The 16,453-nt window shown below is 42.8% G+C and overlaps 3 protein-coding genes across 3 annotated transcripts; all 3 read left to right on the top strand.

The window, feature by feature from the left end:
- The first annotated feature begins 440 nt into the window (after window positions 1-440).
- On the top strand, window positions 441-5,766 carry sypl2a (synaptophysin-like 2a). Its single transcript, XM_072451608.1, has 6 exons — window positions 441-617; window positions 785-859; window positions 2,440-2,558; window positions 3,174-3,372; window positions 4,017-4,187; window positions 4,783-5,766. Exons 1-6 carry the CDS (start codon window positions 603-605, stop codon window positions 4,915-4,917), a joined length of 714 nt encoding a protein of 237 aa, XP_072307709.1. The 5' UTR covers window positions 441-602; the 3' UTR covers window positions 4,918-5,766.
- A 593-nt stretch (window positions 5,767-6,359) lies between these two features.
- Window positions 6,360-14,129, top strand: atxn7l2a (ataxin 7-like 2a). The gene is made up of 10 exons (XM_072451607.1): window positions 6,360-6,519; window positions 7,668-7,730; window positions 7,973-8,324; window positions 8,621-8,865; window positions 9,382-9,464; window positions 9,599-9,810; window positions 10,116-10,380; window positions 11,666-11,787; window positions 12,457-13,309; window positions 13,913-14,129. The coding sequence occupies exons 1-10, from the start codon at window positions 6,390-6,392 to the stop codon at window positions 13,928-13,930; spliced, it is 2,343 nt and encodes a 780-aa protein (XP_072307708.1). The 5' UTR covers window positions 6,360-6,389; the 3' UTR covers window positions 13,931-14,129.
- A 367-nt stretch (window positions 14,130-14,496) lies between these two features.
- cyb561d1 (cytochrome b561 family, member D1) lies at window positions 14,497-16,428 on the top strand. Its single transcript, XM_072452804.1, has 3 exons — window positions 14,497-14,669; window positions 14,743-14,780; window positions 15,562-16,428. Exons 1-3 carry the CDS (start codon window positions 14,507-14,509, stop codon window positions 16,063-16,065), a joined length of 705 nt encoding a protein of 234 aa, XP_072308905.1. The 5' UTR covers window positions 14,497-14,506; the 3' UTR covers window positions 16,066-16,428.
- Window positions 16,429-16,453: the final 25 nt, after the last annotated feature.

The raw sequence follows: 16,453 nt of genomic DNA, 5'->3' as shown, positions 1-16,453 counted from the left end.
GAGGGGGTGGAGTTCAAAGAGCGAGGCTCCGCCCACACAGGCCGCTGCTTTACTCGACTTTTATGAGGACATAAGTGTACATTTGATTTATGATAAGATATTCCTTTATTGTCCACACATGGGGAAATTTCATTGTTGCAACGCAGGTAGATACAGAGGAAAAGGACTCTTAATAGAAGAACTCTTATAAACAAAACTCTTATGAACAAAACAAAAACTCCAGACAGAACATCTTATTTCACTGAATAAACAAAAGGGCAAGTGCACAAACATTGCAAAAAAAAAAAAGGAAACATTTGAACGCAGAATGTTCATGATAATACAAGTGATAATACAAGTGCAGTGCATGATTACAAAATACATAATTTATTTTGTCCAATCATTGTAAACAGTATTGATTGGTTTTATTCTGAAGGGAAAGCCGGAAGCCTTCAATTGCATGACAACACTCCTAAGTTTGGCTGGTACTTCACTGCCTGCAGCTGACAGACAGTGGCAGTTGTTTTCTAATTTTGTTCTAATGCATTTTATCTCCACTGCCCACAAGTAGGGTTGCAATCTGTTTGCTCGTTACAGACTGTAGTCTATCTTTTGCCTGCTAAATGGACGCTGTTCAGGTAAGAAACGTGTTTGTTAAGGGTTTCTACAGCCAAGGCTTCAGTCAAGGTTGAGCAGAAGGTCTACTACAATCCCTTTGTCACATTTGGATGGAATCACTTCGGCTGTGTAGTCTATATTTGCTTTCAGGAAAAATAAGGTAACATTTATTTTATTTTTTTCCCAGAAACTGGTGTCTGGCTTTAAATTGGACCTGGGGCCACTGAAGGAACCCATAGGATTTATTCGCCTCTTAGAATGGGTACGTTTTTGTGTTTACCTTGATGTTAAAATGTTTTTAACATCATGACAAATATACTAGTTTGATTCCCTTAGATCAGGAGTTTCTAAACTTTTTCACTGAGGGCTGTATTTTGAAACTTATTTGGAGCAGAGGGCCACAAACAACCCGACAATGAAGTGAACCATTCAAAAAAATTGCATTTGACATATTTTCAATGCCTCCACACCATTAATAAGACTTGGAACATTAACATTAGGTTGGACATCATAAGCAAGTTTGAATCTTTCAAATTTTACAGTAAAAAGTACTACTTTTTGTCGTTTGGGCCAATTGAGCATCCAGCCGGAGGGCCAACAGAAATGTTCTGAGGGCCGCATTTGGCCCCCTTGCATATATCTTGGAGAGCATGGGTGTGAATGGAGTGGGTTGATGTAAAGTTTGAATTGGCTTTAGTTATTCAGATACTGTTGGGCTATGATACTATGCCTACTTTTGCAAACTATGCTGTTTGCCTCACTGTGAGAGGGAGGGGCTAGGGCTGTTTAAAACTGTGAAAGGTTTATTTGTGTAGATTTGTGGATTTTCAAGCCTACTCCAGATCCGGATGTAGGCCTACATTTCAGGCATAGTAATGCTCTCTTGAGGCTAACTCAGGTTGCACAATTCTAAACTGCTGTGTTCCATCTTTGTGTGCTATTTTAATGCTTCATCGTTCATCATTCAACCAAGGACATTTACAATTATAAAATAAAAACTAAAGTAATACAAATGTACATTTCTGAAGTCTGAAAACCAATATAAGCCAACAAGGTGTGAATGTAAAGAATAGCCTTGTCCTCAGCTCAGCTTGTCCTTAACCCAGCTTAAGATCTGGAACATTGAACTGAGTATGTCACAGGAATGGTAGAAAACAGTGCAGATCGATTTTATTAGTTTATTTAAAAAAAAACACTTCATCCCATAGTTTGATCACGGGACATGAACCTGTTTGAAGAGGAAGTGTCCCAGTGTCCTTCCTGCTATTGTCCCAGCATTAGACCCTTCTGCTGACCCAACACCAAGATAACACACTCACTTCTGTGCTAACACATGAAAAATGGTTCAATAGACACAATGTAAAATGTTTATTCTTTGTTTTTTATAGAATTTAAAAATGTCTCGAAAGTGTTAATTTCAGCTCTGTAAGTGTTTAACTTTGTGTTTTCACAGCTCAGTGCAAACTTATATAGTATGTATTTTAAGTCATTTGGGCAAGTAATGATTCATACATGCATGGACAATGGAAAGTCATGTCCCGCCGTCAATTTACTATCATATTACTCCATCTGAATATTGTGTAAATAATCTGACTTCCTAAATTTATTGTCTAAAATATGTGTTGTTCGCAATCCTTTGTGAACCAATCTTTGAGTCTTCTTCTTTTCTTCAACATTTCAATTGTTATTTATGTTAAACCGACTAGACTAACCATGTTTATACTTGTAGTTTGCATTATCGGTCGAAGAAATACAACATATACAGCTGTGCCGGGCTAGTAAATCACTTTAGTTTGAACTACATTTGTGAAGCGGAGTTGTAAAATACACGTTCATCTTCAGGTATTTGCCATGTTTGCCTTCGGTACAACCGGAGGCTACAGCGGGACAACAAGACTGACGGTGGAATGTCCCGACTCGGAGACCCAAGACGTAGTGGCCGTTTTTGGCTACCCCTTCAGGTACAAACTCTGAAGCCAATGTAAACTGCACCAAATATATTTTGTCTCTACTTTGATATGATGTTTGCAATATAACCCTGGGACGGCTCACTTCAGTTCATTTACCGTATTTTCCGGACTATAAGTCGCACCGGAGTATAAGTCGCACCAACCAAAAAATGTATAATAGAGAAGAAAAAAAACAAGTTGCATTGGAGTATGAAATACGGTTGCAAGTGTGAAAATAACAAATAATATCACATATAAGTCGCTCCGGAGTATAAGTATAAGTCGCACCCCGGCCAAAACTATGAAAAAAGGTGCGACTTATAGTCCGGAAAATACGGTAGCTGTATGAATATTGCAGGTTGTTATTTCCATTCTCAGATTTACATTTAGAGCATTAGATATTGGATTAGCTCGTTTCATTAGCTCATTGCAGATGTGTTCGTGAATGTCACTAGTCGATAAAGTATACAGAGCTTTTGTGATTAAACGCTAGTGTCATTTGTTCTACACTCCGTTGCTTCCACGGATAAAGCTTCGAAGGTGAGATATTGTCAAATCTAAAACGATCAAGGCAACGAGTCGTTCATTTTCTTTTCTTTTTAACCTGTTTTTTCCCGGCTCGTTCAGGTTGTCGGCGTATCCTTACACAATCCCGCCGTGTATCCAAGCTCCAGCGCCTGAGATGTTTCTACAGGGAGATTTCTCCTCGTCGGCAGAGTTCTTTGTCTGCGTCGGGGTGTTTGCCTTTCTGTATTGCATTGCCACGCTTGTCCTGTACCTCGGCTTCCAAAGTGTTTACCGCCAGACGAGCCGCGGACCCACCATAGTAAGTGATGCACGTCTGCACAGTATTTAAAACGGGAATATGTATGTGTAAACCTCAAAAAACACTCATCTTAAATGTTTAATTGTTTGCATATCAGTGGACATACATTCACACGGGGCTGCTCTATCGTGGCAAAAATCACAATTATTTGGCTCATTTTCACGTCATCATAGAAAGACGCTGTATTTACCGTATTTTCCGGACTATAAGTCGCACCGGAGTATAAGTTGCACCAGCCAAAAAATGCATAATAGAAAAAAAAAACATATAAGTTGCACTGGAGTATGAAATAAGGTTGCAAGTGTGAAAATAACAAATAATGTCACATATAAGACGCTCCGGAGTATAAGTACATGAGTATAAATATAATAAGTTGCACCCCGGCCAAAACTATGAAAAAAGGTGTGACTTATAGTCCAGAAAATACGGTATATTAGTAAAGTCTGTTTTCAAACCCGCTGTAGATCGTCTCCTGCACAATTTGAAAGGCTGTATCACTTTCCATAAGCCTGAACTCGCCAACATGAACATATGACAGACTCCTCACACCTTTGAACACAATTGCATTACAAGTTTAATTCGAATTATTTAACTCCCGGCAATATTTAATCTATTCTTTTCTCTATTTTTGATATCTCTTTCAGGACTTGTTAGTGACAGCGAGCTTTGCCTTTTTGTGGTTGGTGTCATCCTCAGCTTGGGGCAAAGGTTTGACTGACATTAAATGGGCCACGAGCACCGAGCACCTACTGGAGACGTGCCTACACTGCAAGGCCAAAGACGAGCCGTCCATCGGCCGACTCAATGCCTCAGTGGTACGTAACTGAAGCAGATGCACACAAAAAAGGCTTGATGAATTCTTCCAATCACAGCGCACATATGCCAGGCTCCACGTGCAGCAGTGTCGTGAGTTTGAATCCCGACTCGGGACATTTACTGTATGTCCTCTCCTCTCTCTCATCCCGTTTTCACACCATCTCCTGTCTAATAAAGCCTACGGACTACATTTCATCTTGAAATGCAGTTCAAAATAATAACAGATTAGAGAACATGGTGAATAGGTGTACGTATGCTAACGCTAACACCTTCAGCTACATGAGGCACAGACAGAACTGTGGTAAGTGTCTGGTATGTTAACGTAACATATTAACAGTTATTCAGATAACTATAGCATAAAGAACATGCTAACAAGTTTACCAAAGCATCAGTTTTACCCCAAATCACTAAATCCATTGAATTCTTCTTCCTCTGTGTCACTTCTAAACAACTCCACAAACTCCAGAGGAAGAGGAAGTGCAAATTCTTCTTCTGCGTCGCTTAGAGCCTAGAGCTAGTGGTTGAACATTACATTAAAACACCATTGTTTTTGCCATGGTTTGATGTGGAACTTTTTTGTCTGTCTTAATGCAGATCTTTGGCTTCTTAAATTTGATCCTATGGACAGGAAATTGCTGGTTTATTTACAAAGAGACTCAGTTCCATAAAGATCCGATCCCATCAAACTCGTCTGTAGAAGCTGGAGAGGGCCCAGCCTCCTACTCTTAAAAGTGAGAGACTTCTTCAGAAACCACGCTTCATTTGCTTCTCTCAATGTGTCATAAACTATTGTTGAAACGTTTTCCTTAACCACTGTTTAGTTTGTACTTTCTGAGACTAAAAGAATTGCTCAGAATGGGTTTCTGTTCTAGTAAAACATTAATAATGAGACCTGGAATTTTGTTGTATCCAGGTTTGCACTTCTGTCACGATTCTCACTAATTATTTCTAACATAATAGGTAATAGGTATAGTATTAACAGCTCGTTTCAGATCAGGAACTTTAAAAGTAGATCAAGTTCAAGGACTGGCAGTTATTGTTCTAATTGTGCCATGTTTTGTATATTGTTTCAGCTGTTTAGGTTATACAAAAGAAAATGTTAGTTTTTACAATACATATAATGCTTGAGGTTGGAAACTACTGTAATGTCACCTGCTGAGGATGGTATCAAGGACACTAACGAGAGTAAAGAAGACATATTTGGCTTGTATATTACGATGCTACGTTTTGTTCAATGTAAATCACAATTTTGACCTGAGACTTAATAAAATAAACAATATTTTGATAATGGCACTATAACACTTTTGAGCATTATTTGTGAGTCAAAATGTTTCAAGTTATTGCAAGTTACTGTGGGCGGGGATAGGGGGTGGGTGAAAACAAACATTTCCAGAGCTCAAAAACGCAAATTCAGCTCAAACGTGCACGAATCAATCGATCTAAAGATCACTTCAAATAAGATAAGGACAGAAAGCCGGCTGGTGTTCAGACGAGCCTGTATTTTAAGTCCAAATTGATCTTAGGTTTCTGTTCAATGGGACTATTATCTAAAAGCTTTTGTGCCTTAACTTTGCTTTTCATGAGACGCTCTTTTTTTTGTCATCTTTAAGAAATAAAAACACCCAGTTTTTTTCTCTGGCCCTGCTCTTGTTTGTCTGTGTGTTGTTTCTAAAACAAACATAAATCAAATGAGGCAGTACATTTGGGTATGTTTCATATTTAATATTTAAAATTACTTCTAATGTTGCTCCAAATTATAACAAAAGGAGGAAGTCTTGGTCACACTCTTGGACCACCCCAGTGGAAAAAATACATTAATAATGAATTAATGACAATCGAAATTGATTAATTGTCTTTGAAACTTCCATAAATATGCAATAAATATTTTTTATTGCATTAAACCGGCGTTGCATCAATGAAATTTCCCCATGTGGGACAATAAAGGAATATCTTATATCTTATATATTCAAGAATAATGTGGCAGTTTGTATCCAAGTCTTACATAACCGCCATCGAATAAAGTCTAAAGTCTTATACGTTTATTTTGAGTAACAATAAAGCATCTTTAGCCTGTTGCTAAGCGCCCATTGTTTTGTGCCGTGTTGTTCCAGAACGCGCATTATGACGCGTACGTGGGAAGCGCCTGCATCACGCGAACGCTATAAATGAATGACGCACGTCGCGTGCGGTGCCGCGCAGTGATGATGGCGGTGCGTGAACGCGCAGTAAAAGTAATGGCTGCTCTGGTTCGGAGGGTGCCTAGCCTCGATGATTTTGTGGGTGAAAGCTGGTCGAGCTGGGTGGAATGGGCCGGTGTAACAGCTGCGGATGGTAAGGGAGCACAGCCGCGCGCAGATGGCCAGCTTTCAGGAGGCTCGGCCCAAACAACACGCGTTATTTTCAAGGGAACGACACACTGAGCTAACCGTGTTACCCAAACAAAGACCCTGCCGGGTCCTAGTGCTGGGTGGGTAACATATTACTTTCCTTCATTGTTGCGCTGGCTGTTTACAAGGAGACATAAAGGACGGGGCTCTGTCGGGGTGCTGTGGGTGCTTTAGAGGCCGTCCTGGTCAAACACTGCCACGCTTTCACGCGGCTCAAGTCAAAACACTGACATCAAAGCGGAAGGAGCCGGTGTGTGAATAGATGGCGTTTGTGAAGCTAGTGCGAGCTAGTCCTGATCCAGCTGCTCCTGATCCAGCTGCTCCTGATCCAGCTGCTCCTGATCCAGCTGCTCCTGATCCAGCTGCTCCTGATCCAGCTGCTCCTGATCCAGCTGCTCCTGATCCAGCTGCTCCTGATCCAGCTGCTCCTGATCCAGCTGCTCCATCATCTGATCTTTCATCAATTCTATCATCTGCTCCATCCTCTGCTCCATCCTCTGCTCCATCCTCTGCTCCATCCTCTGCTCCATCCTCTGCTCCATCCTCTGCTCCATCCTCTGCTCCATCCTCTGCTCCATCATCTGCTTTTGCACTGATGAGCTGCACCAAGGGCAGACCAGTCCTGAAACACAAGCATGTGTGGCATCTTTGGAGCATCTTTCAGCAGTTCAGTTATGCTGTGATGAGGATGAAGTGTAGCTCAGTCTAATTAGTGTTAGTGTCTAGTAATAACCAATCTGTTGACAGCTTTACCATTCATAAGCACCTGATCAGGTCATTTCATGAGAGCAATATTAAGGGTGTCCCTGTTCATAATATATTTATTTTTAACCTCAAGCTTCTGCCTTGACATGAAAGTATCTTAAAATGAGCCACATTTTCACAGTGGTCATAGACATTCTGTCCAGAGAGTGACTGCATCACCTCTGGTCCTGGGACTCCGATAATGCTGCTGGTCTCTGACTCTTTGACTATGACACAAAGTGGGTCAAGTGTCTTGCTCATGGACACAATCATATTCACCTGTAGACTTGTGATAACCTCAAGTCTCCAGGAACATCTCGTAAACATGATGCTGTGTTGTCTGTTTAGGTCTCGGAGATGGCCTCAAGAATGACAAAAAGACGGCTGAAGCCATGCCTCTCAGTAAAGAAGGTACGCACCATACGGCTCAACGCTTTAACAAATGACTTATGTGTCAAACTGTAGTTTTAAAGCACATTTAACCTCAACAACATCACAGTATATAGTTATTTTGTTGTTACTTTTAATTAGTAGTCATGCTTTTGGAAGATTACATTGTCCTAAAGTTCACTCATCTACATATACAGCCCACAGAAATGATTAGATGATTCATTATTTTTATTATTTAAGTCATTTAACTATCGTTCTTTCAGACATGTCCATATTTGGTCTGTTTCCTGGTCACGACGACTTCTACTTGGTGGTCTGTAACCATTGTGGACAAGTAGTGAAGCCACAGGCGTTTGAGAAACACTGTGAAAGGAGACACGGGCCCCTGGCTAAGCTGTATGCCAAACTGCACACCGTCAACCCCGGCCCCCAGCCTTCGAGACCTCCGCATAACCACTCCCCCTCACACGCCACGCCCACCCTCTCCGCGTCGTCGTGGGAAAGTCGAACCCAAGCGTCGGGCCCGGGACGCAATACTCCTCCTTCACGTAACACTCCTTCACCCGCCACTCCTCCACAGTACAGACCCTCCAGGAGCCCCAAGGATGCTTCACGGTAAATGCGCTGTAATGTGGGGGGCTGTGTGGGGCCATTTCTCGTCTGCGAGGAAGGAGGGATACATTATGCAACAGTCATGAGGGCCTCGTATTATTCAAATAGTACATTCACGACTCTACGCTTAGATTACACTCGACCACATGTAGCAAATGGCCAGACATTCCCATGATGTAATAGTTTCATGATTTATGGATATATTTTAAAAAACACTTTCCATGTTTTTATCTGATTCAATAACATGTTTTTGCCATGAAAGTCTCAGTTCTTTACATTGACCTATTTGTTGTCCACAGACATTCCCCTCTGGAGAAGTCCTCGCACAACAGCCACTCTGAGGTGTTTAAAGCCCCTCCTCTCCTCGAGCCTCAGATGAACTCTCCTCCCGCGACCCTCAGAGACCCGCCCTGGCCACATGGAGGGGGCTTACCCATGCGGCCCGCCCCCAGTGACCGGCCCCCAACTCCAAAGAAGGATGCTCTGCTGTCCTCATCTGTACCGGCCCACCGCGTTCCAAGAGCCTATAATAAAGTGGCTTCCAGTGAGTGAGAAAAGATTCAACATTTACCCTTTATATGTCTGTTCTTTTTATTGGATTTATTTGTTAAAAACACATTTTTATTTCCCTATTGATTGTGTATATTGTGCATACCGTATTTTCTGGACTACAAGTCGCACCTTTTTTCATAGTTTATATATATATTTATACTTGTATACTTATATGTGTGCGACTTATATGTGATATTATTTGTTATTTTCACACTTGCAACCGCATTTCATACTCCAGTGCTACTTATATATGTTTTTTTTCTTCTCTATTATGCATTTTTTGGCTGGTGCGACTTATACTCCGGTGCAACTTATAGTCCAGAAAATGTGGTATTTGTACTATGTGTGTACTATGTGTGTACTGTGTGTGTACTGTGTGTGTACTGTGTGTGTACTGTGTGTGTACTGTGTGTGTACTGTGTACTGTGTACTGTGTGTGTACTGTGTACTGTGTGTGTACTGTGTGTGTAATATATGTGTAATATATGTGTAATGTGTGTGTTCCCAGAGCGAGAGTGTGACTTGGACAAACACTGTGGAGTCCTGGATCCTGACAGAAAGAAAGTCTGCACTCGTCTTCTTACCTGCAATGTAAGTTTTATAACATTGTCTTTTGTTTTACCCAAGGCTGATCTGCACTTTATTCATAGACATTTATCAATAATATAATATAATTGAAAGCTAAATATTCCACCTTGAGCATTGAAACCTTTTTGCTCTTGCAGATTCACTCCATTCACCAGAGAAGGAAAGTTCTCGGCCGCAGTAAGAACTTTGACCAGCTTGTGTCAGAGCTGAAAACCAAAGCTCGTGAAAAAGGCTTCCAGGGCGTTGATGGAGGTTTGTGTGTTAAACGTTCACCCAGTCCCGAGGGTCCCAAAGACCAAGCTGGTTCCCTCCACTGCAGGAGAACCCTGGCCAACCATCCGGCTTTCAGGTGAGTGCTTTACGCTCTGTTGTGGTTGTTCATGACGTTCATGAAATCTCTGGTGTTCTGGTGTCTTATTATTTCTCTCTGTGGAAGTGTAAAAGCTTCATGATATTTTATCGTGGCTAATAAAATTGCTTTGGTGCAGGAAATATTATATTGCAGAAAAGTTTACAATCAGTAATAAAACACCACAGGGTTTTTCTTTTGTGACTTTTACTCTGTCTTATACTTTTGCACGTTTTGAAGTTTATATCGGTCCATTTCCAGTTGAGCAGGTAATAATGACACAGCTGTTCTACTATTTCTTTCAGTCATTCCCCAGTTTCCTCAGAGAAACTTACAGAGGAGGAGGAGGAGGAAGAGAAAGAGGAGAAAGAGGAGGAGGAGGAAGAGAAAGAGGAGGAGGAGGAAGAGAAAGAGGAGGAAGAGGAGGAGGAGGAGACTCAAGAGGAGGTCCTCCCCCGATCGCCCTCACCCGTGGGTCCAGGTGGGCTCTCCAGTGACGACAGTGAGGGCGAGTCACCAGAGCAGCAGACGCAGTTCCACTTTTCAGCTGCACATCCCAGACCTCTAGCGGTGAGAGTTGTATTCACTTCGCGGCATTCTGTTTATTTATACTTCATTTTTCATGTGGTATTTTTTCTAAAAGCTGGATTAAATACACATCAGTTTGGGTTTTTGATTCTAAACTCTCTAGATGGCTCTCGACAGGGTCCGGGTGTTGCCCCCTGAGACCAGTTCCATCCACCTTAACAAGGGTTTGTTTCACAAAGCAGATTTCTGAAGCAGAAATCATAAACTCAGCCCTATTCTGAGTTTTCTGTTTCACAAATAAACTTGACTCAAAGCGGTTGAGTCTGTTGCCTCAGCAATCTAACCTCCTCAAGGATTGGGAACACTTACCAAAAAGTTTAGTTATTTTACTTTCATAAATATACTTTACTTGTTATATCTTTTTATCCATGAACTTGAACATGGAAATATATTTGTATATACAAACACATGAAATGGTAAATAATCATACTTTTAATTAAAGGCGGTATGGATGATTTTTCGGCGATTTGAGAACGCAGGCTGAAGTGCGCATGCGCACTCCCCCGTGCGGACTGATACAACACACACGTGCGTTTGTTTATTAGCGCAACGGATCACATCGCATCTCTCGTCTCCCGTAGATTTCTGTCCACTTCTGCGTCAGCTTGAACTGTCTTTCTCGTCTTCATTTTGCCCCGTACACTGAGGGAACTATATTATGATAGATCCATGCGCTTAGGCACGCGGAAACGTGGGGACGAACCTGACGCGGCTGCAGGTGAGCGATAGGTGCGTTTTATGATTGATACGTGGCAGGACAAATGATTTATCCACGCCACGAGGAAATATGATAAAAAATTTGCTGAAAAAAAACGTCCATACCACCTTTAATTGGATTACACTTAACAACTCAAATTTACTCTCAAATATTTTCATACTTAACTTAATATGTTAGATATAATAACACATCTTCATTGTGTACAAGTACAACAGAATCGTGGTTGTTTTATTTGCAATCTTCTCCAACTTTTATTTAATAATTAACCTGATCGATCTGTCCAAAAGCACGATCCACACTTCCTGTTCTGGTTTACCGTTGCCATGGTGAATCCTCTTTTCTTGGATCCATTGACATATTTATTTTTGTAACTCTGTTCCAACATGTTTAGAATCATATTTCTAAAAATTCTAAAAACTACTTTTCTGAAAAAAAAAATTATATATTTGTGATTTAGGTCGTTTTTAAACTGGTCCGACGCTGATTTAATTCTGCTCTGGCTTTGATCTAATTCAGATGTACATTGTATTAAAATGTGATTCTCCACAGATGTGTTCATTTGGAAGCCGTGCTGTGGGTCACGGCATCTTCACATTCGACCGGAGACTGCATCACCTGAGGTCAGCTCTCAGCACCATGATCGAGCAGCACATCAGCGCTCATCTGTGGAAGTGAGTCCTGCTCCTGCTCAATGACTCTAGATGCAGCTGCAGACGTGTCATAGTGGAACTGTAACTACAGCGCTTTGCACTGGATGATCATCCCCATCGGGCAGATGGGACGAAATGGAACTCTATGGAATAGAAGACTTTTTCCTTCTTTTAAGAGTTTTCCTGGTGAATTATGTGTATTTTAAGCACAACTAATTCAAGTCGGGTCACCTCTTTGTCTTAATTAAGGCAGTTGACATAGCGTTACCCCAGAAAAGTAAATCCGGTAGATTGTCCTGTTGATATTAAAAGCAAGAGGCGCTAGCATCACAGTAGCATTTAGCCCTCAGCATCAGCATTCTTGGATATTTATACACATTTTGGGCATTGAGCCACTTTATTCTTCTTTTTGTGTCTGCATTTGGTACATTATGTATTCTTAGTCCACATTTGCTCTTGTAGTTTTTGAACAGTGGGTGATGGAGCAGCTCTTCTACATTAAATGAATGGATTGCTTCCTGCATTAGTGGGCATTTCCTCGGATGCTGACCGTATCTATGGAGTTACAGTGAAAGCTTCTTATGAAACCAATCAGCGATTCATCATGTCTTCAGAACATCATGTTAATGGATCTACTACAAACAAAAGTATGAACTATTGTCGTGTAAACTTTTTTTTTTTGTTCAACAGAAAATTACCTCAAATCACAGACCTTCAGTCTCAACCTTCCTCCACCAAGACCAGCTCGTCGTCTTCATTGTTACATTCTAAAGTGCGGACAGGAAGTCACATTGGTTCGTCATTAAAGACCCCGCCCTCCACCCCTTTGTCCGGTCATGGAACGGCCAAACTGACCCCTCCCCACTCGGGCAGCTCCAGGTTCAACAGTGGAGCTGACGTGAACACTGCAGTGAAACATATCGGGACCAAGAACGCAATGAGGCGTTCGAATAAACAGATGTTGAAGCTTCGAGAAGAGATAGTCAACGCAGCTGCCCTACGGAAACGCAAAGCCCCCAGTCAGGACGGAGAGCACTCTGGCCCCAACAGGAACTGCGCCCCTCTACAGGACCGCCCGCCGCCCTCCGCCCACGCCACACCTTTCAGCACCTCTTTGAGTCCTCTCCCCTCAGCACTACCGCACGGGCAGACCAACGGCACACAGTCGCCCAACTCCAGACCCCGGCCCCACCCCTCGACGACAGAGTCCCAATGGAGCCACAGACGAACTCGCCCCCCATCGGTTTCCCCTGCCCCGGGTTCCTCGCCCAACAACAGCTCTCAAAGACGCGGTGCCACAGGAGACTCAGGGTCACACGGTCAGGCCACTGCCCACAGCCTGGAGCACCACAACCTGCTGAAGAAACGCAAAGGTGGTGCCTCGGAAGAACGATTGCCCACGTCCAAGTCCTCAGCCCCCCAGCACAGACTGCCAGCCACGCCCGTCCCCTCCACTCCTCCTCGCTCCAGCTTCTACACTTTGAAGGACGGGAAGACTGGAGCACTGTCAAGGGGCATGGACAAGAAACTGGCCACACAAAAGGTGAGGGTCAACACAGATGTGTCATGTAGATTTACTACTGCTTCGATATGTACAACTAATCATATTGTGTACAGTTATTAATCAACTGCTTCTGTGTTACTCACTTAAACTTGAAATGCTAGTTAAAATATTGTAGTTAATTTTTTTTAAGTGCTCGAGGCAAACGCGAATATACATCTGTAACAGCAAGTGGTGCTAGTCACCAAAAGTTGAATTTCCTTCAGTAGTGTGCAGTGCAGTAGAATAGCAGCAGTGAGTCATATTTCCATGGTACAAACATTTAAATTTGATGTCTTTCTGTTGTAATTCAGGCAATAACCTGCCACTTACAGGATAATGATAGCAAAGATGCAGTGTGTCTTTGTGAGTCAGAGAAACACTCATGTCTTCTCTTCTCTTGAATATTGTTGAGTGCTGGAGTCACTGCTTGTGAATTCCACTAAACAACTGCAATCCCAGTCCTCTGTTTAGGGGTCAACGCGTGTGAGGTCGTGCTAAGGACTCGAGAGCCGCCTTGTAACTCCAGCACTAACATTGACCCAAATGCACCGAATGTTCTTTGAGCCTGTTTTCATTACTTTTCTTGTCCGTTTTGTCTTGCAGCCAAAATTGCACCATTAATTGTGCCTGCCACACCTGCCTCTCCAAGAAGACAGAAGTGCTCAGCCGAGGGCTCTGGACAGTTTCTGTAAAGACTTGAGTTGTGTGTGTGAGTGAATGTGTGTCAGTGTGTGTTGTGGGTGTGTGTAAGTGCAGTGTGTGTGTGAATGACAAGTGGAAATTGGACGCTGGTATGGGAAAGATATAAATACCTCAATATAATTTATGCTGCTAAAATAAACTTATTGTTTGTATAAAACCAAACACTCCCTTTTTTTCTTAAATCAAATAATTCAGTTTGTTTTTTCCCATTGCGCATGACTGATGGGTCACGTGTCAAAACAGAAGGTGAAGCGTTCCGGTACTTTCCCCGGACATTTGTTTAACTGAGCTAAAAGCAAGAGCGTTTATTAAATGGGACCATAATAAGTTCATGTCGCGGTGTTTGGAGCGCGTCCGGAGTTCATCGGTCACGCGCTAGTCCCGCCGTGACACGCAACGCTTCCGTGTCGCGGAGGCGCGTCTGTCACTACCGGAAGGGCACTACCCGGTGTGGGGCGGGGGGGTCATACTACGGGGACAGAGCAGGGCCGCGGCATGCCGGGTCCGGCCGACGCGGAGTACTGTCCCGTGGGGCAGGGGCTCGGGATGCGGGAGTCCCGGTTGTACGCGTGGATGCGCCGCGTGGCCGTGATCGCGGCGCACGTCACCGGACTGAGCCTGACCGCGACCGTGTCCGTGCTCTCCAGACCCGGGACAAGTACGTGCACGGTTGTAGCTCGTGGACCGGAGTCGTGATGATGCATTAATGGTGCTTCTCACTTTGTTTTAAGGCTTGTTTTCGTGGCATCCGGTCTGCATGTCTGTGGCCGTAAGTAACGTCACGGTGTTTCCGGTGTGGTGGTCACGGGGGTGTGGTCACGGTGTTTCCACAGTGAATAATGCATGTGGGCTCGGTGTCACTCTGCTGTAAAGGTTTTGGGGGAATAAGTAAACAAGTGATAATGGGGTTAGGGTTAGTAATAATAATAATCCAGTAAAGCACATTTCTGAATATGGTGCATTAATCTGAATCTATTATTAATGGCCACAAAAGAAATTGGTGGATTTTGTTTTCGGGTGGAACAAGGAAAGCTCACAGACACAACACAGGTAATCGGGTAAACACGACACAGGTAATCAGGTAAACACAACACAGGTAATCAGGTAAACACAACACAGGTAATTAGGTAAACAAATTGGGTGTCTATGGGAAAGAAACCTGTCCAGACCATTTGTGGGGTTGGGAAAAAAATCGAAATGATCAAAAGAAAAATCTGATGTGTATCAAATATATTTTTCCCATAATAGGCGGCGTTACAGAATTTGATCTCGTAACTTTTATGTGAAGGATTTTAAATGCAGAAAGCACGGCTCATCAGTGCTTCAAATTGAGAACATACTCGGGTACTACTGCCCATAGTACAGGTAAAAGCTCCAGCCTGTGCATCACTTTTCACGCTCATAAACATGCTCCTAGAACAAACAATTATTTGCACCATGAAGTGTGTTCTCAGTTATGTAATTGTGCACTTAATTGTGAACAATAACGAGTTGATTAATGTCACAGCCTTGCTTAAGATGGTGCTGACTCTTGTATGTTGTGTTTGCAGTACTGGCTGTGCATGACAGAAGGCCTGCTCCTCTTCTCTGAGGGATCCTTTTGCTGCTGTAAATCTCGTATGCGTAAAGTCCGTGTGCACTGGTTGTGTCAGGCCCTGGGGCTGCTCGCCGCCGTCACCGGCCTGGGCTTCATGGTGGCCAGTAAACGCCGCTCAGAGTTGCCTCATCTGGTCTCGTGGCACAGTGTGTTGGGACTGTGCACTGTGGTGGTCGCCGGGCTTCAGGCGGCCTGTGGCGTGTGCGTGCTCTTCCCCAAACTGCTGCCGCTCTCGTCACATCCCGCTAAACTCAAACTCTACCACGCCACCTTCGGGCTCGTGGTCTACTGTCTTGCCACGGTCACCATCGTGTCGGCCATGTTCTCCGACTGGTTTCAGGCCACGGTGAAAGGAGCGGCCTGGTGGGCCTTGCTTCTGCTGCACATATTCCCTTCTCTGGTGGTCACGAACCAAATTATTAATTCTCATCTGCCCCACAAGAAGATGACTATCTGAGAGTGCTCTGAAATGCTCAGAATATAGAAAATAACTGTCCTGGTTCATTTAAATTCAAGATATGTTCTGGTTTGCTGTGCACAAACTCTGGATACGTCAGATGTGAACAACCCAGCAATGTCTTTAATCAACATTGAAGTGGTTATTAAGAGCCAGATCGGTTGTTTGTTTAAGTGATTGTGTATTTGTGTCTTTTTTGGGGTGGTTTCATTTTGGTTCAAAATAAGATACCTGTATAAAACTGTATTTTACTATTTTTAAAAGTATTTATTACATTTTGCATTGCTGAAATAAAACACTTTTAAAACAAGCACTGAGAACTTTCAAGCTAAAAATCACAAAATTATATCCATGGCCAAATATACAGTACAACACAAGATTTAAAAAA

This window comes from Eucyclogobius newberryi, unplaced genomic scaffold (assembly GCF_026437365.1).
Source record: "Eucyclogobius newberryi isolate DKJ021-1_F unplaced genomic scaffold, fEucNew1.0.hap1 SCAF_19, whole genome shotgun sequence".
Taxonomy (NCBI): domain Eukaryota; kingdom Metazoa; phylum Chordata; class Actinopteri; order Gobiiformes; family Gobiidae; genus Eucyclogobius; species Eucyclogobius newberryi.
Note: the sequence above shows the minus strand (reverse complement) of the source record. Positions and strands in the feature narration are given on the sequence as shown.

Excerpts from the sequence above, each read along its gene's own strand:
- cyb561d1 (XM_072452804.1), top strand. The coding sequence starts at position 14,507 with ATGCCGGGTCCGGCCGACGCGGAGTACTGTCCCGTGGGGCAGGGGCTC. Across the intron at positions 14,670-14,742 it reads GCTCTCCAGACCCGGGACAA|GCTTGTTTTCGTGGCATCCG; the intron begins GTACGTGCACGG and ends CTTTGTTTTAAG. Across the intron at positions 14,781-15,561 it reads CGGTCTGCATGTCTGTGGCC|TACTGGCTGTGCATGACAGA; the intron begins GTAAGTAACGTC and ends TTGTGTTTGCAG.
- sypl2a (XM_072451608.1), top strand. Across the intron at positions 860-2,439 it reads TTATTCGCCTCTTAGAATGG|GTATTTGCCATGTTTGCCTT; the intron begins GTACGTTTTTGT and ends GTTCATCTTCAG. Across the intron at positions 3,373-4,016 it reads CGAGCCGCGGACCCACCATA|GACTTGTTAGTGACAGCGAG; the intron begins GTAAGTGATGCA and ends TATCTCTTTCAG.
- atxn7l2a (XM_072451607.1), top strand. The coding sequence starts at position 6,390 with ATGATGGCGGTGCGTGAACGCGCAGTAAAAGTAATGGCTGCTCTGGTT. Across the intron at positions 6,520-7,667 it reads CGGTGTAACAGCTGCGGATG|GTCTCGGAGATGGCCTCAAG; the intron begins GTAAGGGAGCAC and ends TTGTCTGTTTAG. Across the intron at positions 10,381-11,665 it reads CACATCCCAGACCTCTAGCG|ATGTGTTCATTTGGAAGCCG; the intron begins GTGAGAGTTGTA and ends GATTCTCCACAG.